At 42.5% G+C, this 27961-nt stretch overlaps 1 protein-coding gene across 1 annotated transcript in view; it reads left to right on the forward strand.

Moving 5' to 3' along the window:
* LOC309708442 (glycine receptor subunit beta-like) overlaps positions 1–27699 on the forward strand; it is an 80124-nt gene extending 52425 nt beyond the window's left edge. Inside the window, exons 8-11 of the mRNA XM_082536498.1 lie at positions 622–774; positions 2564–2712; positions 17434–17592; positions 21375–27699. Of these exons, the coding sequence (XP_082392624.1) occupies positions 622–774; positions 2564–2712; positions 17434–17592; positions 21375–21668 (755 nt within the window). The 3' untranslated portion in view covers positions 21669–27699. The remainder of the gene's footprint in view (positions 1–621; positions 775–2563; positions 2713–17433; positions 17593–21374) is intronic.
* Positions 27700–27961: the final 262 nt, after the last annotated feature.

Raw genomic sequence — 27961 nt, forward strand, 5'->3', positions numbered from 1 at the left:
AAATAATAGTAGTATATTGTCACAGTAGGCCACTTCTCTCAGACTGCAGAATTACCCGAGTTTCTCAAAGCAGAATGGGAGGAAGAGCCTTCAGTTATCAGGCCCCTCTTCTGCAGAACCAGCTTCCCTCTCTACTTTCAACATTAGGCTTAAAATTTTCCTTTTTGACAACTCTGGATCAGGTGAGCCTGAATCCTCCCATAGTTACGCAGCAATAGGCTTAGGCTGCTTGGGGCTTCCCATGATTCATTGATTGTTTCTTCTTCGCTCACCTCATTTTCGTGTTCTGTGCATTTATCGACCATTATTATTTTTATTCATTAGCAGTGATTAAACTCTATCGCTCTCTTCTAGTGTGTCTTTTGTCACTTCTACTCTCCCCTCCCCTAAATAGTTTCTTCCTGTTAAAGGCGAGTTTTTTTGTTCGCGTTGTCACCAAGTGATTGCTCATAGGAGTTGTCTGATTGTCGGGATTGTCTAAAAAGATAATTTGCCATTATTAACTACAATGAAAATAAGATAGTTTGTCTCAAAGTAATGCAGAAAATATTGAATATGAACAGCTTATCTTATCTATTTAAGATCTGTGTGTTTGAGTATTTAATCATTCTCTGTTTCCAGGATACTACACCTGTGTCGAGGTTATATTTACGTTGCGACGGCAGGTCGGTTTTTACTTGATGGGAGTTTACGCTCCAACACTGTTGATTGTTGTTTTGTCCTGGTTGTCATTCTGGATCAACCCTGATGCCTCAGCTGCAAGGGTGCCACTAGGTGAGTACCACAAAAACACATTTTGCATTCTTTGTTTGAATCACTTTACATTTAAGTAAACTGTAACCAAATGTTTGCATTTCAGTGCTGGGTACCCTATACAGAGAAGTGTTTGGCCTAAGACTCCTCATGCTTAAATTTCAATACAGGCATTGATTATTTGTGTTTGCAGGTAACACAGCTGCTTCTTTATTCAAGACAGTTGGACACCTCAAAGGAAAAAAAACATACAAATCACTTAATAATTGTTAATTTCCACTTAGGTCTTGCATTGACCATGCTGGTTCATTGTCAATACATACTGGTGCAATTAATGGGACAATGAATTACGTTCTATTACTGTGCTTCCCTTTAAAATCTCAGCTTTGAAATAGGTTTCTTGAAAACAGCAGCTGAATTCATGAAAACACTAAATTTATGAAAAGCATTTGTCAAGAGTTTGTTAATTTTGACAGATGATTTTCGTTTAATATTGTCACCTAAATTCTTTTACTTTTAGTATAGTTTTAGTTAACCAAAAGTCATAAGATTATTGTTGATTAAATCTAAAGTTGATTCAGTTGACTAAAATATAAAGTGTAGAGGTCTCATGTCTTTCCAGTGAGAGTAGCTCCAAGGGTCAACCTTTTGCTGTGTTTTCATGAGAAACAAGGAGCATGGGAGAAAGCTGTACCATGTACTGAAAAGAAAGAAAAGCAGATGTAGATTAAATGTCTATGTCTAACCTTAATGCACAAGGATCATTTCTAAACTTGTCTCACCTGTCTCCCCAGCTTTATCGGTTCTGATTGAATCCAGTCTCCCCAGCAATGCCTGATCTCATGTTACTTTATATAAAATGGACCCCATTAAGTTCCATAAAGCTTGCCATCCAGATTTTAGAATAGAGAAATGGTATGGCATCTTTGTGTGTACATGAGCATATTCTTATTTGTTGTGGCTACGACTGTTACTGGAAGACAAACTGATAAATTTGTCATTTATCTGTGTAGAGCCATATATTTTGTTTCTTACATTTCACCTTCACAAAGCTACTGTAAAGCAATACTTATCAAACCTAGTTCAGTAATCAATTGCTATGAACATGTGGTTATTTCAGCATATATAGCATGTAATTCGGGCAAATATAAAGCAAATCTGACTATGCTGGCCTTTACAGAATTGTAATTGGATTAATAAGACATGACATCAACAAATTTAATAACAAGATGCATGTCTCAGAGGGGCTTTAACCAGGCCATTTTCTGAGAAACATCCTCTTCCTGATGTTAAATTTGTTTTCAAGTCCTATTGAGAGCATTATTATATGCATGCATGAGATTTTCATTATGAATCAGTACCTAATTTCAGTCAAGATTCCTCGTTGCTCTGTTCCCACAAAGACAGATTGAATATTGAATGATGAGAAAAAAAAGTGCTAGCTGTAACTGTAGACTGATCATTCACTTCTTAAAACTTTACCTCACTAAAACATATTTTAATACTACTGTTTCCCTCTGCTCAGATTGACATAATGATGCAGCCATACATTTAATACTGTGCTTGATAAAGGATCATAATGTTCAATTTACAGAACTCTTAAAGAAGGCATTCAGATGTAACTGAGTTGTAGCAAATGCGATGTTATATGTATATTCAATATGGTGTATTATAATGATCACTACTTTTAAAATTGAATCTCCTCTTTTTGATGTATCCAAGCAGAATTAAATGATCAGAAATCTCAATTACCTGGAAATGATTATTATAAAATGGTAAAATTAACATGTTAACGTCTGTGCTTTTCTAGGTATTTTGTCAGTGCTTTCGCTATCCAGTGAGAGCATGTCCTTGGCTTCAGAGCTACCAAAGGTTTCCTATGTAAAGGCTATTGATATTTGGCTCATTGCCTGTCTGCTCTTTGGTTTTTCATCCCTGGTGGAATATGCTGTAGTCCAGGTCAGTTCTTGCAAACAACCACTCACACTGTACTGTAAAATACATCTTGCTATATATAAAATATCTGTGTACACATAGCTTAGTTGGAAAACCTACTTGGGGAACAAGCCTTGGGACAAGATAACAATAACTGCATCAGCAATTCAACAAAATATTTGCATACTATTTTGCAGTGTAGAGGTTTCTGTCAGAGTTTAGGGTCCAGATGCAGATGTGCAGAGATGGAATTCTAAACAAAAAGCAAGCGTTTATTTTGGCTGCCGTTTGCTGTTTTTGCATATTTCTCCATCTCTGAGTGAAGTCCCCTCACAGTCTTTTGAGATGCAGCACCAGGCTTATAGCCTGGTTTATAGCTTGGTGCTGCAGCACACACACTGTCTATTAAACCGACCAGAATCTGTTTGTGCGTTTGCAGTTGGAGACTATCCCAGTTGCCATTGGTGAAGAGACAGGGTATACCTGGACAGATCACCAGTCTCTAGGCTATAATAAAAATGAAATGTTTATTACTTAAATTCAAAAATAGTACCTAGAACTTTTCATTCATGTTTCCCATGGAAATAAGTTGACAGAACTTAAAAGGAATCCTAGTAATGGTCAACAGTGGCTAACACAGAGCACTGCAGTCAAGCGAGCCGACATCAATTTTCTTACACTGACTGCACTAAGCTTTACAGTAGCGCTTCTTCTTTGTTGCTGATTGAAAACACAGGCGCAAGCACACACACACACACACACACACACACACACACACACACACACACACACACACACACACACACACACACATACAAATGAACACATTCACTTTTTTTCTCTTCAGGAAATTAAGAGAAATTAAGCTCCTGCACCATTGTTTTCCTGATTGGGTGTTCATTTATTCTTCTTTTCAGTTTGGGTGGCAATGTTATTCTTCCTTCAGCTACTCTACATCTCTGTCAAGGTTGATTTCTATCGGCAGCAATATCCCACAGAAAATAAAGGACAATTATGCTCGACTTCAAATTCTCATCAGATTCCTCTTCTTGGACATCTCATCGCAATCCACTGCACAAACATAAGGACATTTCTGTTCAAATTCAATATAATATTACATAAAAATTTATCTGTGATTGTGGACATGAAATTGCCAGTTGACTCTTCCTCTGGGTTACCTTCTCTACATGTCTGCCAACAGGCTTATTTTAATAAATAAAAATGTACATAAACAATCATCTTCAATAGTTGACATGAAATTCAGTGGAAGAATGCTTGTAAATCCCTCCCTCTTTGGGATTTGCTGACCATAACCCATCTATTAGACTGTCTTTTAATCAATTTTAACTTTGGTTTTATCGTTCTTCTATTGAGTCTGTTTTATCTCTTTGTTTGGTGGCATGGTTTGGTCAGACCTCTGTCACAGAGAAAAACTCAATAAATCAGATTTTGCCTCTCTGTACTCTAAACAGGTACAGAGGGTGGCTTTATCAGTTCTTTATAATGGTTCCCATTCTCTACGGGGTGAATTTCAGTGTCTTCCCTCTGGACGGAGGTTTCTAGTTACAAGATGCAGGACAAAGCATTATAAAAACAGCTTTGTCCCTGCTGCTCTCACTAAACCTAATAAGAACTGTTTTTGGTTTGAGTCATCTTGTCTATTTACCAAATATGTCTCTGTCAGGATTAAATACGTGTGTGTGTTTTGTGAAGGGATGCCATATGCTATCTTTTTTTCTGTAAAACAAATTTACCTAAAGGTATAAATACAGTAACCTTGAACCTTGGAGGGGCTGAACTGCTGATCTTTAATAATAATATGATTAATAATAATAATAATAATACATTTTATTTGAATGTGCCTTTCAGAACATTACATACATTTTTAACACAATGTTATCACATTCCTTTGATGTGATGTGATCATATTGCGTTGACTGTATTGAGCAAAATTGTCCTTTAATTTTTGTGGAATATTGCAGCCAATAGAGATTAAACTTGGCACAGATTTACAGCAGTTGGATGACAGTAAGAATGTGTTGAAAGTTTCAGGTCAACTTTCAAGGATAATTTTTAATTTATTTTCGAATGTGCCTATGTGCTGTGTCTCAGTCCAGCTCTGTCCAGCGATTGATAGGATTTCAGCCACTTCTATCTGCCAGTGGTACATGCAGGGCCCGATCCTTCCATCATAATTCTTCTCCCTGCCTCCTCTTCTTTCTCAGGTTTCTGATGCCTGAGGTATTCACTAAGTACATGATCAGTTGTGGCTGTCTTTCTGATGTATTCATGGTTCTTTATTGTTTTTTCCTGAATTTTTTTTTTGCTTTTATTTTTTGTGGCACTCGGGCCTCTACAGCCGAAGGTTTTGTTGTCTTGATGTCAGTGGCGTCACCTCCTTTGGCCAGCTGATTATACCAACCGGCAGGGTGTAGGCGGTGATTACCTGGATCTTTTTCTCCCCATTCAGCTGACTCCTCAGCACCTACCTTCTCTCTGCAGGTATTTGCTGGTTGCGGTTTTCCTAGTGGCTTCTTCATGGTTTCCATTTGCCTGTGGGATTCCAAAGTACTTGTAGCCGTCCTCAATGTCTGCCTTCTGCTAGTGCAATCCCCACAGTTCTGACTACCTTCCCTCTCTGCTTCTCCGAATGACATTTAGCTGTTGTTGCTTTATATCCTCATGGTGTGGATGAGTGAATCGATGTCTCGTTCACCCCTGGCATACAACTTGATGTCATCCATTTAGAGGAATTGGCTAACAGTTGCTCCATTCCACTGTCAGTATCCATATTCAATCTTGTTAAAGGTATGGGTGATGGGTTTCATGCCTATGAAGAACAGCAGTTGGGACAGAGCATCTCCTTGGTACTTGATGGTGACTTGTTCAGTTGTCTTGAATTTGGCCTATAGGTTATAGCATTGTTGTTCAAATTACAAGGACATGGATGTGAACAGCTGTCTCCCTCAGGATAACCCTGGTTTGGGCCGTACAGTTTTATACTACAACAATAACAAGTACTATTATGGGTATCTTCTTCCGGAAGCAACGTGGCAGTCCTGTTGTCTCCTTATGAGTCTTCACTCTGTCCCCACCTCCTATCTGCTCCTTTTTCCTGGAATCACAAAGACAGACACAAAAACACCTCCCTGCCTAGCGCTGATCATTTTAATATTACTGATTCTACATGTCTAGTTCAGGACATTCTGTTCAGACTCCCTTCGGTCCAGAGAATATCCTTCTAACATTATCAAGTGTGATGTGTAAGCATGTTGCAAAACCCTCTGCGCTAAGTCAACTCTTCAATATTTCAGTCCAGACATGCCGCTGGATGAAGCTTTTGACCTTCAAACATGGAGCGCTAACTTGTTTATGAGCACACTGCATTGTGTATATAAAAACAATAAAACCAGCTTTGTTTAATCATTTTAAACCCTAACACTCTTTCTTTTTTACCAATTCCTTATGTGCCTGATCCTCTTAGCTGCTATGCGGCCTGACAGGAGCTTCCGTGTTGTGCTTTGGCAGGTTATCATTCCCTTCTGGGGATCCTTGGGGATCAGGACTGTCTGGCCTTCTGTCCTATTCTGGGTGTTTCTTATCTATTAGCAGCTAGTTCATTTGTACTGGAAGCTGCTTATGGAGTGCAGTTAGCTTCTTTAGCCAATAGGTGTGAATATATGACACGTGAAGGTCTGCCACTGTGACGGTTACTGGATCCTGTTCAAGGTGGTGCTGTGGTCCTAGCTTCCCTATCTACTGAGCATTGTTGTTATGAGCCCCATCCTTGATAATACTAATATTAATAATAATTAATAATAATCATTATTAATAAATTGATTTGTATAGCACTTTTTAAAAGATAGGCTTGCAAAGTGCTTCACATTTTGAATAAAAGTCACACACTGCAGATAAGTATGCATGTTAAAACATACTGTCACACCTTCATTTCAGCCTACAGGCAATTATGGTCTATCCTTCAAACTCCACCATTAACCACCGTTACCTTCACCCTCCACATCTTGTCGAGCTCTTCTCTGAGCCCTTGGTATTCCTCAAGCTTCTCGTGTTCCCTCTTTCTGATGTTGCTGTCATTGATGCCGCTACATCTATCACTACAGCCGTCTTCTTCTGTTTGTCTACCACCACTGTGTCTGGTTGGTTAGCCACCATCATTTTGTCCGTCTGTATCTGGAAGTCCCACAGGATCTTAGCTCGGTCATTCTCCACCACCCAGTCTCCCAGTTTGACCTTGGGACTTCCAGGCCATATTCGGCACAGATGTTTCTGTACACTATGCCGGCCACTTGGTTATGGCATTCCATGTATGCCCTGCCTGCTAGCATCTTGCACCCTGCTGTTATGTGCTGGATTGTCTCAGGGGCATCTTTACACAGCCTGCACCTGGGGTCTTGCCTGGTGTGATAGACCCCAGCCTCTATGGATCTTGTGCTCAAAGCTTGTTCCTGTGCTGCCATGATCAGTGCCTCTGTGCTGTCTTTCAGTCCAGCTTTGTCCAGCCTCTGATAGGATTTCTGGATGTCAGCCACCTCTGCTATCTGCCAGTGGTACATACCGTGCAGGGGCCTGTCCTTCCATGATGGTGCCTCCTCTTCCTCCTCATTCTTGGGTTTCTGCAGCCTGAGGTATTCACTGAGCACACGGTCGGTTGGGGCCATCTTCCGGATGTATTCGTGGATGTTTGTTGTCTCATCCTGGACTGTGGTGCTGACACTCACCAGTCCCTGGCCTCCTTCCTTAAACTTAGCGTACAGCCTCAGGGTGCTGGACTTGGGGTGAAACCCTCCATGCATGGTAAGGAGCTTCCTTGTCTTGATGTCAGTGGCTTCTATCTCCTCCTTTGGCCAGCTCATTATCCCAGCAGTGGAGCAGTGTGATATGACCAAAAATATTTATCACGAAATACATTTGAAAATTTACGATAACGATATAACTGATGATATAATTGGCACTAGACAAAACACTTTACATCTCCACAACTTTATTAGTGCAAAAAAAAAAATCAATGTATTTTCACTTAAACAAGCAGCTGTTTTTTATGTGCATTAAAGTTATATAAAAATTTAACAGTGCAAATGCAAATTCCTTACTGACAGTTTAACCAAAAGGCATTTCCAGTGGAAATTGGCCGACATATCCTCAGCATAACCGTTTATAATGTCTACAAAACTTAAAAAGAGGTTATACACACACAATACGGTAATATTATGTTGAAGCACAGTACGCATCACTCCGCGAGGCTCCTGCCTATGATAGCTGTAATGCTCCGACAATCCATCAAGCGGTGTGGATTCATAGCTTAACAAAGTTGTACTACAACATTTGACAGATTTTCGAGCGCCGTGTACCATATAAAATTGTCATGATCCTGGGTCTTTTTGACCCAGCGTTTTGTGTTTTCTCTTCGCGATTTTGGTTCTGTTCTCTAATTGGTGTTTACCCTGTTCCCCCCGTGTGTTCCTGTTTTATTGTGAAGGTCTGCGTCTTATGTGAGTGTTTTCAGTTTGCCTCCCTGGTCTCGTCATGTTAATCACTCCCAGCTGTGTCTCCCACCTGTGTGTAATCTCCCTGTGTTCTGAGTGTATTTAAGTTGTATTTTCTGTCTTAGTAATCGCTGGTTCGTCTGTGTTGTTTCCCCTCGGTCTCCCCGTATGTATTTCTCCGGACCTCCCTGCATCCTCATTCTGGTTTGTCTTATTAGTTTACCCAGTTTAGGTTTCCGGTTTCATGTTTTGTCGCCACCGCTGTTTGTACTTACACCCCTGTAAATAAACACTCACCTGCACCAGAGCTGCCGCCTTTTGGGTCCTTACTACAAATCCACACGGCTTGCCCCGCAAACCGTGACAGAACGAACCAGCCACCATGGACCCAGCGGCAGTCAATCCGTCCGAGGAGCTCCAGGATGACATCGGCTACAATGTGGAGATCCTCCTCGGGCTGTGGCTGGAGAATCCTCCGTACGAGCTTCGCCGCGCCGTGGAAGGTCGGCTACAATGTCTCTTTTCCGGCCTGCCATGGCTACTGAATTCACTTCCTCCGACCATACAGGCTTTTCTCCGGCACACACCTCACCTTCTCTCAGCCACTCCTGCCTCGCTGCCCGACTCGCCGGATGTGATCTTGCCCGGCCCGTCGGAGCCGTCTGCGGGGAGGAAACGCCGATCGCGCCGCAAGCGCGCCACCCCACAGCCGGACGTTCGGGCTTCTAAATCGCCGGCTGTGGTGAGTGAGGACTCTTTTTCATTTTCAGACTGCATGACTGTTCATTCAGGGGCTGCGTTTTGTGTGGCGGATGTCAACGCGAGCTGCTTATCGCCTGTGCAGCTACCGGCAGCTCGGTTAGCTCCCTCGCAGCCACTCTCAGCTCGGTTAGCTCCCCCGCAGCCACTCTCAGCTCGGTTAGCTCCCCCGCAGCCATTCTCAGCTCAGTTAGCTCCCCCGCAGCCAGTGCTACTCTCAGCTCAGTCTCCTGTGCCTCCTTCAGCTCAGTCTCCTGTGTCCCCTTCAGCTCAGTCTCCAGTGTCCCCTTCAGTTCAGTCTCCAGTGTCCCCCTCAGTTCAGTCTCCAGTGCCACCCTCAGTTCAGTCTCCAGTGCCACCCTCAGTTCAGTCTCCAGTGCCACCCTCAGTTCAGTCTCCAGTGCCGCCTGTAGCGCAGGCCCCAGTAGCTCCAGTGCCGCCTGTAGCGCAGGCCCCAGTAGCTCCAGTGCCCCCGCTACCCGTAGCTCTGGCTCCAGCAGTACCGGTTCCACTCATTCACTCCATGCAGGGAGAAAATTTAAGGTCCAGTCAGGGAGTTTCTCGCGCTTTAGCTGCTTCAGGCACCGTTCTGCACTCCAGGGCTTCCCCAGAGGCTAGGTCTCAGTCCCCAGCTGATTCTGGACCCCTGAAGATTAAGCAGCCCTCAGAGAACAACTCCGTGTCAGTGCTGTCTGAGCAGGGCCAGTGCTCAGCACAGCACCCATTGCCTTCATGTCTGCCAGAGGACTCCATGCCTGCTGGCTTTGTGATGGCTTCTGCTGGAGGGTCCAAGGGGCCCGTCCAGCCTTCATCTCGTGTCTCCGCTGGAGGGTCCGAGGGACCGCTCCGGCCTTTGTTTCCTGTTTCCGCTGGAGGGTCCGAGGGACCGCTCCGGCCTTTGTTTCCTGTTTCCGCTGGAGGGTCCGAGGGACCGCTCCGGCCGTTGTCTCCAGTCTCCGCTGGGGGGCCCGAGGAGCCCGTTCAGCCACCTGTCTCAGCTGGAGGGCCCGAGGAGCCCGTCCAGCCACCTGCTGCAGCTTCATCATCATCCTCGCCGGCTGCAGCATCATCATCATCCTCGCCGGCTGCAGCATCATCATCATCCTCGCCGGCTGCAGCATCATCATCATCCTCGCCGGCTGCAGCATCATCATCAGCCTCGTCTGGTCCAGCCTCATCATCAGCCTCGTCTGGTCCAGCCTCAGAGCCTTCAGCCTCGTCTGGTCCAGCCTCAGAGCCTTCAGCCTCGTCTGGTCCCCCCGAACTGTTTGGACTCCTGTGCTGTCGGCCCCCTGGCCGGCCCCCTGAACTGTTTTGGACTCCTGTGCTGTCGGCCCCCTGGACTCTTCTGTTTTGGGCTCTGTTTTTTCCTGTGTTCTGGTGTGCTTCGTTTCTTTTGGTTTTGGGCTCGTTTTTTGTTTTAGTCTTTTGGCCTTCTGGTGCTCCGGTTTTGTTTTGCTTCGAGCCCTCCTTCCTGGGCCCCTGCCGCCCGCCCTGGTCGGGTTGTTTTCTGTTTTTTTCTGGCTGTTTTGTTTCTTGTTGGGCTGTCTGGAGCCAGCCTTTGAGGGGGGGGGTACTGTCATGATCCTGGGTCCTTTTGACCCAGCGTTTTGTGTTTTCTCTTCGCGATTTTGGTTCTGTTCTCTAATTGGTGTTTACCCTGTTCCCCCCGTGTGTTCCTGTTTTATTGTGAAGGTCTGCGTCTTATGTGAGTGTTTTCAGTTTGCCTCCCTGGTCTCGTCATGTTAATCACTCCCAGCTGTGTCTCCCACCTGTGTGTAATCTCCCTGTGTTCTGAGTGTATTTAAGTTGTATTTTCTGTCTTAGTAATCGCTGGTTCGTCTGTGTTGTTTCCCCTCGGTCTCCCCGTATGTATTTCTCCGGACCTCCCTGCATCCTCATTCTGGTTTGTCTTATTAGTTTACCCAGTTTAGGTTTCCGGTTTCATGTTTTGTCGCCACCGCTGTTTGTACTTACACCCCTGTAAATAAACACTCACCTGCACCAGAGCTGCCGCCTTTTGGGTCCTTACTACAAATCCACACGGCTTGCCCCGCAAACCGTGACAAAAATCATTTCAAGGTCAGTAAACACAACCAGAATTCATGCATACATTCATACATTCATACATAAGGCACATGGGATTATAAGGGGCACCAGTTCCACACCACTGAAGTTGCAGCATTTTTACAAACCAATTCTGGTTTATCCGTTTCAACCATCCGCCTTTGCCCTTCTCATTCTGTGTCGCCGCCACGCTTTTTCCACCATGTGCGTATGAAAACAAAGGCACTGCGCATGCACGTTTTACCCACATTCTATCGCGATATTTCATTTTCTTATCGTTGCCCAACATTATACCGGTATTACCGTGAACGGTATGATATGGCCCAGCCCTACCTAGCAGGGTACCTGATCACGGGCAGGGCGTAGGTGTTGATAGCCCGGATCTTGTTCTTACCATTCAGCTGACTTCTCAGGACTTGCCTGACCCTCTGCAGGTATTTGGTGGTTGCAGCTTTTCTAGCGACCTCTTCATGGTTCCCATTTACCTGTGAGATCCCCAGGTACTTGTAGCTGTCCTCTATGTCTGCAATGTTGCATTCTGGTAGTTTGATCCCCTCAGTTCTGACTACCTTCTCTCTCTTTGTTATCATCCAACTGTATTTCTCCAGTCTAGTCTTGCAGTCTCGGCTGATTGTTCTGTCTACCAGTATCTGGTGTTTTGCACCTCTGGTATTCTTGCCAATCCCTTTCTGTGCCCCACTCATTGGGCTATTCATCTTAGCCGCTATGATGCCTGACAGGAGCTTCCACATGGTGCTGAGGCAGGTTATTGGTCCGTAGTTGGAGGGGACCTGGGGGTCCTTGAGAATCAGGACTGTCCGGCCTTTGGTTAGCCATTCTGGGTGTCTCTCGTCAACTAGTAGCTGGTTCATTTGTGCTGCCAGCCACTCGTGGACTGCAGTCAGCTTCTTTAGCCAGTAGGCGTGAACCATGTCAGTTCCTGGTGCTGTCCAGCTCTTCACACTGGAGACCCTTTCTTGGATGCCTGCCACGGTGATGATTATGGACCCTGTTGAGGGAGTTTACTGTGGTCTGCCCTCAGATCCACTTGCCACTGAGCATTACCATTATGGGTTGCGTCCTTCTTCCATATGCTCTTCCAGTATTGTTCCCTCTCCAGCCTTGGTGGTGCTGTTCTCATAGGCTACGTTCACACTGCAGGTCTTAATGCTCAATTCAGATTTTTTGATCAAATCCAATTTTTTTGTCTGCTTGTTCACACTACAAATAAAATGTGACAGCAAACGCACTCTAGTGTGAACACTCAAAGTGGCCCGCATGCGCAAAAGAAGATGTCACACACAACGCGCTCTGTTTAGACCCAGAGCAAACAGTATTGTTTGACTGATGGCCCTTAATATAAAGACTTCGGACTTTACGTTTCCCAATTTTTGCTTTAAGTTTTTTTCTTATTTACATAATAATGTAGATAACTTAATAATGATCCTTATTGCTGTTTTAGAGAGGAGCGGTGCTTCAAAGGATAGTTGCAGATTTCTGTCAGAATCTGCAGATTATACAGTACAAATAAAATGTTCACGTTTTCTTCCCATCAGTTTCACTAACATCTACACTGGATGGCCAGGAAGCGTTCACGATGTCTTCTCGGGCGCTTCTCCGGCGCTGATAATTGGCGTCTGTCTTGTGTCAGTGACGTAAAAGACAGATTCAATGCGACATGACCGTTCAAACAGCAGTCGCTTTCTAAAACATCGGATATGTATCGGATTCAGTACCACATACGAAAGTGACCCAGATCGGATTTGAAAATATCGGATTTGTGCTGTTCACACTGTCATACCATGATCAGATATGGGTCACATAGGGTCAAAAAAATTGGATTTGATGCGCTTTCGCCTGCAGTGTGAACGTAGCTATATTGTTCCCCTGCCACTGAGAGTACACCTTAGCTGGTTCTGTGGAGAACAGCTGGTTTATTCTCCTACCTTCGATCTCTCTAGTGTACCTCTTCAAGCGGCTGGCCAAGGCTGTGAGTTGTTTCCAAGGCCTCAGGTATGGACAGCTTGCTGTACTTCTTAGGCACCTTCTTTGTCTCACCTTTCTGCAGCTCTGATAGTTGGCTAACCTTCCGCCGTACACATATATATATATATATATATATATATATATATATATATATATATATTAGGGGTGCAACGATATTCGTATCGATATTGAACCGTTCGATACAGTGCTTTCGGTTCGGTACGCATATGTATCGAACAATACAACATTTGTAATTTATTTTATCAACTTTCCTTCTGACGATGCTGTCTGTGTTGAGCGCTCAGTGAATCTGTGTTCGACTACTCCGCCTAGGCTGCACTGTCGAGCGCAGATCCACTGAGCGCTCAACACAGACAGCATAGTCAGAAGGAAGAGCGCAGGGCAAGCTAGCGAGACAGAAGTTAAGCTCTCCTTGCAACAGGCATTGAACCTCATTCAGATCTGGCGTTTGGAATTATTTTGGTTTTCATGTGACGTATGACCCTGAAGGTAAGCGAGTCATGGACTAAAGTAAAACAGTATGTTGGATGTGCCATGCAATGCTCAATTACATTGGTGTGAACTAGTGTGTTAGAGCAGTTAGCTCGTTAACGTGTTGGCCGTCTAGCCCCATGCACGGAGCGATCGGCGGTAGCTCGTTAACGGAGATTTGCCGTGTTGTGGCGTTAAGGTCATTTCAACGAGATTAACCTGAAAGCACTAGTGGGAACACAACGAATATGACTGCACATTTACGCCGACATCATCCTAGTGCAAAGACAAAAACAACAAGCATGCTACTAACTTTAGCCGAGTCATTTAGACAGCTGTTAGCACATGATTTTGCATTCTTTCAGAAATGTAGCTGGGTAATTATGTCATTGGCATCGGTGAGCCACTGTCAATATGTGACATATTGAAGTCGCGTTTGAATTTGCGCTTGTTTTTTTGCTTTCACTTTGCAATCGTGCGAACTGTGTATAGAGAGCGACAGCACTGATCTGTGAGTGATGATAATTTGTGCACCAATTCCTCTGACATCGTCTTATTAATCGTTAGCTTACTATGCAAACATGACAAGTGAAATCTCCCGCAGCAAGCTTAAACATGTGAGAGGTTGATCGCGCAGAGAATCGCTGAGCTTATGTGAGTGCGTGTGTAAAAGCATTTCAGTTCTGCTGAGCCAAATAAGACAGGTCGGGGTGAAGAAGTGACAGCCAAAGAAAAGCTTACCACAAAACGGAGAAGTTATGACAAATCAGACTATAAGGCAAAAAGAAAGTGCAGCTTTATGGTTTCATGGACAAAAGAATTTCTGTGGCTGCAATATGATGAGCTAAATAACCAGGGCTGCACATAAGTGGTCCGCAGGTGCGCATTCGCTGTCAAAATAAAAAACACGCACAAGGGTTAGGGTTAAATTTAAAAACTGTACTTTTGAGTTAAAATATATATTTATAATTTTAATAAATGACAAATTAAAAAGGCATGAACATTTTTTTGTATCGAAAAAATATCGAACCGTGACACCAAAGTATCGAACCGAACCGAACCGTGAATTTTGTGTATTGTTGCACCCCTAATATATATATATAAACACCCAGCACGCCCCTGCGGGCGGTTTATCCTTCAAGCTCGGGTCCTCTACCAGAGGCCTGGGAGCTTGAGGGTCCTGCGCAGTATCTTAGCTGTTCCCAGGACTGCGCTCTTCTGGACAGAGATCTCCGATGTTGTTCCCGGGATCTGCTGGAGCCACTCGCCTAGCTTGGGAGTCACCGCACCTAGTGCTCCAATTACCACGGGGACCACCGTTACCTTCACCCTCCACATCCTCTCGAGCTCTTCTCTGAGCCCTTGGTATTTCTCCAGCTTCTCGTGTTCCTTCTTCCTGATATTGCTGTCATTCGGAACCGCTACATCGATCACTACGACCGTCTTCTTCTGTTTGTCTACCACCACTATGTCCGGTTGGTTAGCCACCACCATTTTATCCGTCTGTATCTGGAAGTCCCACAGGATCTTAGCTCGGTCATTCTCCACCACCCTTGGGGGCATCTCCCATTTTGACCTCGGGACTTCCAGATTATACTCGGCACAGATGTTCCTGTACACTATGCCGGCCACTTGGTTATGGCGTTCCATGTATGCCTTGCCTGCTAGCATCTTGCACCCTGCTGTTATGTGCTGGATTGTCTCTGGGGCATCTTTACACAGCCTGCACCTGGGGTCTTGCCTGGTGTGATAGACCCCAGCCTCTATGGATCTTGTGCTCAGAGCTTGTTCTTGTGCTGCCATGATTAGTGCCTCTGTGCTGTCTTTCAGTCCAGCTGTGTCCAGCCACTGGTAGGATTTCTGGATATCAGCCACCTCCTCTATCTGCCGGTGGTACATACCGTGCAGGGGCCTGTCCTTCCATGATGGTTCCTCGTCTCCCTCCTCTTTCTTGGGTTTCTGCTGCCTGAGGTATTCACTGAGCACTCGGTCAGTTGGGGCCATCTTCCGGATGTATTCGTGGATGTTCGTTGTCTCATCCTGGACTGTGGTGCTGACACTCACCAGTCCCCGGCCCCCTTCCTTGCGCTTAGCGTACAGCCTCAGGGTGCTGGACTTGGGGTGAAACCCTCCATGCATGGTAAGGAGCTTTCTTGTCTTTATGTCAGTGGCTTCTATCTCCTCCTTTGGCCAGCCTATTACCCCAGCAGGGTACCTGATCACGGGCAGGGCGTACGTTTTGATGGGCCGGATCTTGTTCTTACCATTCAGCTGACTCCTCAGGACTTGCCTGACCCTCTGCAGGTACTTGGTGGTTGCAGCTTTTCTAGCGGCCTCTTCATGGTTCCCATTCACCTGCGGGATCCCCAGGTACTTGTAGCTGTCCTCTATGTCTGTAATGTTGCCTTCTGGTAGTTCAATCCCCTCACTTCTGACTAACTTCCGTCTCTTTGTTACCATCCGACTACACTTCTCCAGTCCGAATGACATTCCAATGTCATTGCTGTATAGCCTGGTAGTGTGGATCAGTGAATCGATGTCTCGTTCACTCTTGGCATACAGCTTGATGTCATCCATGTACAGGAGGTGGCTGACAACTGCTCCGTTCCGTAGTCGGTATCCGTAGCCAGTCTTGTTAATGATCTCACTGAGGGGGTTCAGGCCTATGCAGAACAGCAGTGGGGACAGAGCATCTCCTTGGTAGATCCCGCACTTGATGGTGACTTGTGCTATGGGCTTGGAGTTGGCCTCTAGTGTTGTACGCCACATCCTCATTGAGTTCCTGATGAAGGCTCTTAGGGTCCCATTGATCTTGTACAATTCTAAGCATTCCAGTATCCAGCTGTGGGGCATTGAGTCATAGGCCTTCTTGTAATCAATCCAGGCAGTGCACAGGTTGGTCAGTCTGGTCTTGCAGTCTCGGCTGACTGTTCTGTCTACCAGTAGCTGGTGTTTTGCGCCTCTGGTATTCTTGCCAATCCCTTTCTGTGTCCCGCTCATGTATTGACCCATGTGCCTGTTCATCTTAGCCAATATGATGCCTGACAGGAGCTTCCATGTAGTACTGAGGCAGGTTATTGGTCGGTAGTTGGAGGGGACCGGTCCCTTCTTGGGGTCCTTGGGGATCAGGACCGTCCGACCTTCGGTTAGCCATTCCGGGTGTCTCTCGTTAACTAGCAGCTGGTTCATTTGTGCTGCCAGACGCTCGTGGAGTGCAGTCAGCTTCTTTAGTCAGTAGGCGTGAACTCCACCAACTCTTCATACTGGAGACCCTTTCTTGGATATCTGCCACTGTGATGGTTACTGGACCCTGTTCAGGGAGGTCGCTGTGGTCTGCCCTCAGATCCACTAGCCACTGAGCATTGCCGTTATGGGTTGCGTCCTTCTCCCATATGCTCTTCCAGTATTGCTCCGTCTCCAGCCTTGGTGGTGCTGTTCTCTTATTATTATTGTTCCCTTGCCACTGAGAGTACACCTTTGCTGTATGTATATATATATATATATATATATATATATATATATATATATATATGTATATATATATATATGTATATATATATATATGTATATGTATGTATATGTATATGTATATATATATATATGTATATGTATATATATATATATATGTATATGTATATATATATATATATATATATATATATATATATATATATATATATATATATATATATGTATATGTGTGTGTGTGTATGTATATATGCACATTCAATTCAATTTTGTTATCTACAAATTTGTAGATATGATTTTCTCAAGTCAGACATTTGAGTTTGATTAGTTGGCATGATTTATATGTCAAGCGTTGAAATAAAAAGATTCCTTAATATATAGAGAACCCTAAAAACCTTTCAATTTTCTCTCCTTTCTTGTCTCTATTTCTCTTTTCTGTGCCTCACTCCTTTTTACTTTTGTTATAAAGGTGATGCTGAACAGTCCTAAACGGATCGAAGAGGAGAAAGCCAAAATGGCCACAAAAGAAAAAGCTTTGAAGGAGAAAGAAGGAAAGAAGCCTTTAACTAAACCTAACAACACCATCAATGGCACTGGTGGAACACCAATGCACGTCAACACTCTGCAGGTGATCACAACTTGGGTAACTGACTTCTAAAATCTGTAACTATAGTGTATTTTACATTGTTTGTCATAAGTGCACATCTATCCTTAAAAATCAATACAAGAAAAAAAGAAAATTTTTGAGTCTAATAAAGAAAAATATGTGCAGGTCAATACTTAAATTGTCTAATGCATATAAAGGAAATGGCAGGTCAAGATCACCTCAGGCTTCATGCATGCAGCAGTGAGTGAAAAGAATACTAAAAGTATGGATGTGCACAAAAAGCAAAAAATGATCCAGGAATTTTTTTGATTTATAAAGCAATACATGAGCATATATATATATATATATATATATATATATATATATATATATATATATATATATATATATATATACATATATATATATATATATAGCGATTAGACATCATAGGATAACTGGATATACCACACTAATGAGAATGCATGGTTACTTTGTAACCCTGGGATTCAGAGTAAAAGACTACAGTGGCTTGCAAAAGTATTCGGCCCCCTTGAACTTCTCCACATTTTGTCACATTACAGCCACAAATATGAATCAATTTTACTGGAATTCCACATGAAAGACCAACACAAAGTGGTGCACACGTGAGAAGTGGAAGATTTTTTACAAATAAATAACTGAAAAGTGGGGTGTGCGTAATTATTCAGCCCCCTTTGGTCTGAGTGCAGACAGTTGCCCATAGACATTGCCTGATGAGTGCTAATGACTAAATAGAGTGCACCTCTGTGTAATCTACTGTCAGTACAAATACAGCTGCTCTGTGACAGCCTCAGAGGTTGTCTAAGAAAATACTGGGAGCAACAACACTATGAAGTCCAAAGAACACACCAGACGGGTCAGGGATAAAGTTATTGAGAAATTTAAAGCAGGCTTAGGCTACAAAAAGATTTCCGAAGACTTGAACATCCCACGGAGCACTGTTCAAGCGATCATTCAGAAATGGAAGGAGTATGGCACAACTGTAAACCTACCAAGACAAGGCCATCCACCTAAACTCACAGGCCGAACAAGGAGAGGGCTGATCAGAAATGCAGCCAAGAGGCCCATGGTGACTCTAGACGAGCTGCAGAGATCTACAGCTCAGGTGGGGGAATCTGTCCATAGGACAACTATTAGTCGTGCACTGCACAAAGTTGGCCTTTATTGAAGACTGGCAAGAACAAAGCCATTGTTAACAGAAAACCATAAGAAGTCCCATTTGCAGTTTGCCACAAGTCATGTGGAGGACACAGCAAACATGTGGAAGAAGGTGCTCTGGTCAGATGAGACCAAAATGGAACTTTTTGGCTAAAATGCAAAACGCTATGTGTGGCGGAAAACTAACACTGCACATCACTCTGAACGCATCATCCCCAGAGCACACCCTTGGCTAGGCAAGGGTCTGCCCAAGACCCCACGTTAAGCAAACAAGAGCTTTTCCATCTTCCTAATTGTCTGAATGCACCTGCTATACACTGTGAAGACCCAGGGAGCAGCCTAGCATAGAGCTACGTTATGGTCCGACCCAAGAGGGAAGTAACCACAGCCCGAGCTAAATGGGAATAGGCTAAAGCCCACCAAGAACCAGGTTCCATGGGGGAACTGGGCATCCAGGTCTACAAGTTGAAAGTCACTGGGAACCGCTAAGAAACGTCAAGATTAGGATGGAGTCAGTCCCATAAGTGCTGGGGGACCAATACGAACTGCCTTGATTGCTGCCACCACACCTCCCATTGTAACTGTAACTGCAGACTTGCCCACATCCAGCTGGGATTGCAGGAACCGCAGAGTGGTGTAAAATATGGCCTCGTGGGGGTCCAACTGGTGGACGGCACACCAGGAGGCAACAGTCTTCAGTAGTAGGAGTAGGCAGCTCTAGTGGATGGTGCACAAAACTCCTGCAGAGTTTGCACCACTGGCTCAGGCAGCCCTAGGGCACAGAGCCTCTCTCTCTAAAGGGTCGGGCCATCTGCCTGAGCCCTGCAGGGAAGAGATGGATGGTCCTGCTCTTATGAGACTGGAGGTCCTTTTGGACAGGAAGCACCCATGCGGTCCAGTTCAGGAGCGGTGGGATTGCTGAAAACCATGGCATGTGAGGCCAAGAGGAGCCACCAGGATCCACTTCCTCTCTTCGTTCTGGACCTTTTTTCTGATATTTTTCTGAGTACATAAACCACTGACCGCAGACAATACCCCAGTAAGGTCCCCAATGCCACAGCAAGGTTTCACTGAGCGTGTCATGACCCCTTGACCAATGTGCCAATAAGCCTGGATGCCCTCCCAATATTGTGGCCCAACTCTGTTCTCTGGGAACTAGCTACTGGCTAAATACAAGACAAGTTGTATTTATCAGGGGAGAAGCACAGTCTCCAGTCAACGGCTCCCCTGGAGCTAGGGCTAGAGAGGAGCTGCTAAGAGGCTAATCTGAAATAAGCCACAATCAGGGGGAGGTAGAGACACCTACCTAGGCCCTGCTCCCCCCTCACACGTGAGGCAGCCACTTTCCCAACTGCCCTAGGCATATCAGAAAGTGGAGGGCCAGTGCACTTTTCCCCAAAAAACAAGAATGGGTCTCTCCAGTTTATGCAGGCAAGACAGAACAGTCTATGAATGACTGAGGACTTTCTCTGGCCAGCATAGCATGCTTGCTTATCGCTTAAAGGCAGCACATAATAGCAGAAATAGCACTTAATGTCTAACTTCACGGCACCATGAGGAATACACTGAGCTCTCTCTGCAGCCTGGAGACAAAACTCTCACTTGCTGGTCTGACAGTTTTAGACCTGAACCCGTGAGACCACAGGAAATACGCCAGAAGGATTACAGCAGGACACAGCGACACTGAGTGGGCAACTCATTAGACTGCGATAAATAGACTAGAGATAACTTCAGTCCAGCACTTGACCAGTATGCATTGCCAATTTCCATTTTGAAAATGTTCCTTTTGATGGATCAGATTTTCTGTAGTAGTGCACAAATTCTCCTCTTAAGTTTGTTGTAATAAATCCCAACTTACTTGGGAAGTGGTATATGCCTCTTCAGGTCTGGTTTTCTATGTCTATGTTTATTCATGAGACCCCTGGTCTTATTTCTCGAACGCTGTTTTTGAAAACTGTTTTCACACATGAATTATGGACACCTGGAGGAGAATCTGGACATGAACATTGTCTTAAGCCAAGTTTTGTCACTTGCTGCATATGCGTAACAGAGCATTCTATGCATTTAATGCATTCTCACTACTGCAAACGTTCTATTTGGTTTTAATAAAAGGTGGTGATTGCTCTATTTTCGCATTAGCTCATTCAGATATTATATGGACTCTATATATGGGAATTGATTAATTGTTGTCTAAGCCAACCAATTTGATTCTCATTCAAATGTTTAGAAAAGTTAAAGACTGTGCTACATGTGTGAAAATAGCTGAAAGGCTCCATGTAACACCCTAGAGGGAAATTTCATTTCAAATCATCAAATTTTTAGAACATTTTAATTCATTAATTCAAACAATGCCAGAGATTTCAGTGTGCAACAAAATGGCCTGAAACTGGCCATTTTTCAAAGAAAAAAAATATCTTGATAAGTATTTTGAAATATAAAGATAAAACCCCACCGCACTCATTATATATGTTATGTATGTGTCATAAATTTTTTATGCAAATGAGAGACTATTTAGCAAAAGGCCTGTCTCTGTTTGAGATGGAATGACTTAATAGCAATATCTGTTTTATAAGAGCAAAAAGAAATCTATTAATGTTGTTCAGTCAGCATGTGTCTTTTACCAGGTCGTTGAAACCCGCTGTAAGAAAGTTTGCACTTCGAAGTCTGACCTTCGCTCCAGTGACTTCAGCATCGTGGGATCTTTACCTCGAGACTTTGAACTTTCTAACTTTGACTGTTATGGTAAACCAGTTGAAGTTACAGGGGCCCTCAAATCCCAAAACAAAGCCAACAAGAAACCACCACCACCTAAACCTGTCATACCGGCAGCTGCTAAGCGCATTGATCTTTATGCAAGAGCCCTTTTTCCCTTCTCTTTCCTCTTCTTCAATGTTGTCTACTGGTCAATCTATCTGTAAGAGGAAGAAGAAGAAAGTGATTTGTATCTTGGGTACAGAGCGGACAGTGCTGACATTAAAAGTACACTTTTCTTTGATAAATCATATAGTAAATTTATATATAGGTCATTCCATTAAAAAAAAATCTGTTTAATCAGATAAAAGTTCCCACCTTACTCTGTCAGAAACAGCTTTCATGTACAATATTTTTAGTATTTTCAAGGAAGCAATGAATAATATTACCTTCATCCTGTCAATATTTTCCAAGGTACATGGATGCTTGAAATTTCATTTGTAAGTGTCAACTCAACCTATGGGTTAGATATCGGGTTAAAGCAAGTTATATCATGGAAGGTCTCCTTTTTACCTACATTTTCAACCTGTTCACATCTGCTATACAGGTATACAACACAAAAACTGGTGGGTTGTTTGTTTGTTTGGTTTTTTTAACAATGGATATGTGCCATAAAACAAGCTATTGCAGAAATCCACCATATGTGATGAAATTAGAAATGACTGCAACTAGAACATGTTTCCAACAAACTAACAGTAATCTCTGAGCAGTCTTACTCGTTCAGCAGTGTTGATGCTCCAAGGAAACCATGCCTATCACAGCTTTATTCCAGTCGATCAAAACAGACTGGAAACTGTCAGTTTGTCTGGTGTCAAAAATACAACCATTATGAAGGCTGGATTTATTATTGCCAGAAGTTCCTACACAAGATTGCATGTCGTTGCTAACTAACAACTCTTTTTTTCTGTTTAGAGCCATGTTTGCAAAGCTGCAAAAACCAGTGTGGTTCCCGGGTATAACTGCAAATTTTCACAAATATAAAACTTAGCGTCCTATTGCTTGAGTTCCCTTAAAGCCTGTATATTAAGTAGGCACTGCATGTTTGTCTTTGTGTAATACAGGACATTGTGCTAGTTATAACCTAAATTATGCAGTTTAAAATATAACTGTATCCTGTGCATTAGAAATAAATGCTTTTTATTGAGGGTAACATTACTGGTCACACTTCATGCTAAAGGTATAGTATTCTAGAGTGGCCAATGTGGATGAGAATCGAGAAAAAGAAGGTTCTCTACAAGAACCGGTTCCTAGTAGTCCAATTCCTTGGAATTGTTAGTCTGCCTGCCTGTCAATCCCGCTTATCAGTTCTGGCATGTATTCTACAATTAGCTGATTTCAGTTATGGAGGAGCAAATTGTAGGGCAGTTTCCAGCGTGGATACGAACATAATTTTTATTTTTATTGCAAAAAAAGGAAGTGCAAACTGCATCCAGGACAGAACAGGTTGTTGCTAATATAACAGCATGCAAATGCTAAGCTATCCAAGATCCCAGAGCGATGCTAAGCTGAGTGAATGCTGATCCCAGCCCATGGCTGAGCCATCACTTGTGAGCTGCCGTGAAGCCAGCTGCCACTGAACTTCATCCAGTAACAAACAGATGAGCAGTTAGGCTGCAGGCTTCGTTTCTACCTGTTTTTATTTATATATTTATATTTATTTATATATTTATATAGCCCAAAATCACAACAATCTGTTCATGTTTCTGAAGTAGAATCAACATGGAGATCACTTAAAAGTCTCTTTGTGCTTGTTTTCATTTTTTTTGTGCTGTAGGCTTTGTGTTCATACCTAAATACTAAGAGAAATATTATATGTGTCCTCATTAGGGCAGGGATTTGTGTTGATGTGTGGGACTGTAAATTCAGGTTTATATTGGCAAATGGTAATTATGAGACAATATGTTTTCGTTCATTTGACCGAGAAATGCAGTTATAATGTAACAAATAGTGTAACAAAGTACTTCCTCCTCCTTTTGAGTAATGACCCCTGATCGTAACAAAGAGTGGAAATACCTCCAACATCCACAAATATTTGACCCACCGGATGTAATTAATTTGCATGAAAGTAATGTCTTTGACATGGTGCTTAGAGATGTTGGTGACTCTGAAAATGAGAATGGATACGGGAATCGAATCGATAAGTGAAATCAATCATGAAATCCCATCCCTAGTGGCGAATAATAAATAAAATAAATTCCATGATGAAAATATAATCCAAAGGGAATAAAAAATGTAAAAATATTCTTCTGCAATTTCCCTGTTGTTTCAAGTTTGACAGTAGAAGCATGATTAAATTTATTTATATTATAACAGTCTTAATTTAGACATTTTATTGGCACCATATTGAAAAAAAAGAAACGTTTTAATGTTTTTAATTAGATGCCGTGTTTTCATATTAAGGTAAAAAAAATCCAAGTCATATTAGATTCACGGCCTTTTTTTCATCACTGCGTCAGCGCAACAGAGCCAGACTGGAAGGCTGACACTTGTTACTAAGACTAATCTTTTTAGTGGTTGTGATTGTGGAAGTCCTGTGATCCTTGTGCTTTTAGATCTTACTGCAGCGTTTGATACTCTTGACCACAATATTCTTACCTCTCGTTTGGAACACCTGGTTGGCACCAAAGGTGCAGCACTGGATTGGCTTCGTTCATATTTGAGTGGCAGAACGTTTAGTGTTAAAGTTGAAAATTTGGAGTCCACCTCAGCCCCCCTTCCTTGTAGGGTGCCTCAGGGCTCAATCCTTGGCCCTCTTCTTTTTTCATTATACCTGGTCCCTTTGGGGTCTATTTTTAGAAAACACAAAATATCCTTTCACTGCTAGGCAGGCAACAGCCAAATTTATTTGCCTTTAGCACCAAATGGCCCAGGCTCCATCCAAATCCTTTTGAACGGCCTTGAAGATGTCAAAGCTTGGATGGCTCTGAACTTTTTGAATTGCAATGAGAGTAAAACGGAGGTGATTGTATTTAGACCTAATAATATTTCATGCAACCCGCTTAGAAATTGTGGTTGGCTAGGGTCTTATATCAAACAGCATGTGACAAATTTGGGAGTCATTATGGACTCAGATTTTAAATTGAACAACCATATTAGTTCTGTGTTGCAACAAAGCTTTTTCCAGTTGAGGCAAATAGCAAAGCTGAAGCCAGTTTTGTCAAAATGTGACATGGAGAAGGTAATACATGCCTTTATTTCAACATGGCTTGACTACTGTAATGCACTTTATGTTGGAGTCAGCCAAGGGTCTCTTGCACGTCTTCAGCTCATTCAAAATGCTGCTGCCCGCCTCTTGACTGGTACCCACAGGCATGAACATGTAATACCTATCCTGTCCTCTCTTCATTGACTTCCTGTTCATGACAGATTACTTTCAAAGTCCTAACGCTGGTTTATAAATGCCTTAATGGTCTTGCTCCCCCATACCTTTCCAAGTTGCTTCAGCCTTATATTCCTTCGCAGACCCTTAGATCAGCTGACCAGCTGCTGTTGGTTGTCCCAAAATCTAGGCTAAAACATAGAGGAAAACGAGCCTTTTCAATTATGGTCCCCAAGCTTTGGAATACGCTCCCTTTAAATATTAGACAGGCATCTTCGTTTCCTGTTTTTAAGTTGCTTTTGAAAACACACCTTTTTTCGATATTATGTGTATTATTATGTTTTTATGTGAGTGTCAGTGGTTTTATCTTGTGTTTTACCCTTTTGTTTCTGTTCAGCACTTTGGGCAAACCTTTCGTTTTTAAATGTGCTATATAAACAAATTGGATTTGGATTAAAATACACTGCTCAAAAGAACACGTTTTAATCAGAGTATAGCATCAAGTCACTTAAACTTCTGGGAAATGGATCTGGTCATTTAAATAGCAGCAAGGGTTTTTAATCACTATCATCTGCTTTGGTATTTATGAAAGTGAACCTGTTACCTAAAATTCCATTACCTTACATAAAATTTAACTTGGTACTGGGTACAGGGGGTAATCTACTAGTCGGACGATTGGTGTTTCGATTCCTGGCTGCACCATGTGTATGCCAAAGTGAGGAAGAAGAAACACTTCTATCATGGGAAGCTCCCAGCAGCCCAGGGCTATTGCAGTAAAACTAAGTGAGGATCAGAGTCACCTGATTCAGCCTTAACTATATGCTATATGGTAGAGAGGGTGTCTTTCTCCCAAATCCGAACTGGAAGCTGGTTCCACAGAAAAGGGGCCTGGAAAGTGAAAGGCACTGTCTCCCATTTTACTACCCTAGTAGTCAAAGGTAAACTAGCAGTCTGAAAACAAATGCTCTATTGTGGAGCCTGGGTCCTCAAGACCTTGTATGTGAGGAGCAGGATTTTGAATTCAATTTGGGATTTAACAGGGAGCCAATGAAGAGAAGCCAATGTAGTCCCTGTCAGGACTCTTGCTGCAGCACTTTGGATTAACTGAAGGCTTTTTAGGGAGTTTTCAGGACATCCTGATAGTAATGAAGCCTAGAAGTAATAAATGCATGAGCTAGCTTTTGAGCGTGACTCTAAGACAGAATCTTTCTAATTTCAGAGAGATTGCCCAATTCGAAGAAAGCAGTCCTACAAATGTTTTTAATATGTGCATTGAAGGACATATCCTGGTCAAAAACGACTCCAGTATTCCTCACAGTGTTAATGGTAGGTCCACTACTAGTGCCCTGTAATTTAATGCCATCCATAGCAAGAATCTGGTTAGATACCATATTTCTAACATTCTTTTAGGCCACAGTAGAGTAAAAGAAAATTAGAGGTCATCCAGGTCTTTACTTTTATAAGAAATTCCTGCAATCTAATTGGTGTGTGCTATCTAACTTACTACTACGGATACTGCCAAAGGCAAGCATGGATAATGTAAACAGAATTGGTGTTAGTACACAAAGTGTGGCATCCATAACTAACGACTCTCCATTTACATAAACAAATTGGAGTCTGTTAGATAGATATGATCCAAATCCCTGCAGTACAGAACTTTTAATATCTTTAGCATGCTCTAATTGCTGTAATAAAATATTATGGTGAACAGTATCAAACGCTGCACTGAGGTCTAGCAGGACAAGCACTGAGATGAGTCCACTGTCAGAGGCCATAAGAAGATCATTTGTAACCTTCACTAAAGCTGTTTCTGTGCTGTGATGAGCTCTGAAACCTGACTGAAACTCTTCAAATAAACCATTCCTCTGCAGATGATCTTGTTAAATGTTTTACAACTACTCTTTGAAGAATCTCATTAGGAACTGTCAGGAATGACAAGCGTGTGGGGCCTATATTGACTACTGAGTACCATGTTGAGTGGAAGGAACTAAATTCTGTCAAAATGAACTAGCCAGCACCATAATTTTTTTACTTCGATTTTCAGGGTGCGTTTGAATCCATATTTAGATCTGATGCATTTTCAAAGTGGTGCTTTAATTTTTTGCACAGTGTAACTATTAACTATTTGTTCTAGTGTGATCTTTTTGATACCTACATCTCACTAGAGACTTGACATTTAGGCTTATTGTCCCGTGTGCAATCCTATTACAAAACAAGGAACAATTGCTGCTGCTGAATATTTCTCTGTTATTTTTAATACACACATACATATATTGTGTTCTTTTTTTTCTTAATTTGAAAAACCGTATGCAAAATGCAAGGAGTTAATGTTACATAGCATAACATTACAGAAAAACTACTCCAAAGTTTAATTTAACAATTATTAGTTCTTATGACACCTTGCTTTTTATGAATAACTTCATGCTATCTGTACTTTGTAACATAAAGTGTAATCAGCTCAGTCAGTAACATTCCAGTATGTAAAGATATAATCATACAAAAGGAAGAAACTCTTCACTTAAAATGCCAAATAGAAAACTGTGGAGATGTGATTTAAATGAATGGGCAAGAACAGGAAAAGAATCAGAAATATTTCCATGTGGCTCTGACTCTGAATCAAATACATATATAGTAGACTGATGGCATTATGCAATATGTCAAATTTCACTAAAGATCGATGATATATCTTTTTGCTGGAGTGTTCTAACTAACTGCTAGAGTACTTTGACGTTAGATTGCACAGTTTTAAGTACCAGCTAAGCTTGACTGCCAGTTGCTAAATTGTTTGCTATGCCCTTTCTTAAAATATATATTGCCATGATATATATTTCAGAAGTACTGTCTTCCCAGCACTGCAAAGAACTTGAATCATTTTTGTGGAAGTGAATAAAAATTTCTTTTCCCCAAGAAGAGATGTGCTGTATTTGTTTTTTGCTTGTTTTTTGTTTGTTTGTTTTATTTATTTTTAAACACAAACAAAATAAACACAACGTGAAGCAGTTCACATTCTCAAAGAAAATGTACCCATGGTAACAATGGCAATAAATTCAAGAAGACAGCAAAACCATTTAGGTCCCCTAAGCCTTTTCAGCATCTTTTGTTTGTCCTTCAGTATTTTTAGTATAAGATCTGAAATTGAGC

This window comes from Aulonocara stuartgranti (genome assembly GCF_965226115.1).
Source record: "Aulonocara stuartgranti genome assembly, chromosome: 6".
NCBI classification, from domain to species: domain Eukaryota; kingdom Metazoa; phylum Chordata; class Actinopteri; order Cichliformes; family Cichlidae; genus Aulonocara; species Aulonocara stuartgranti.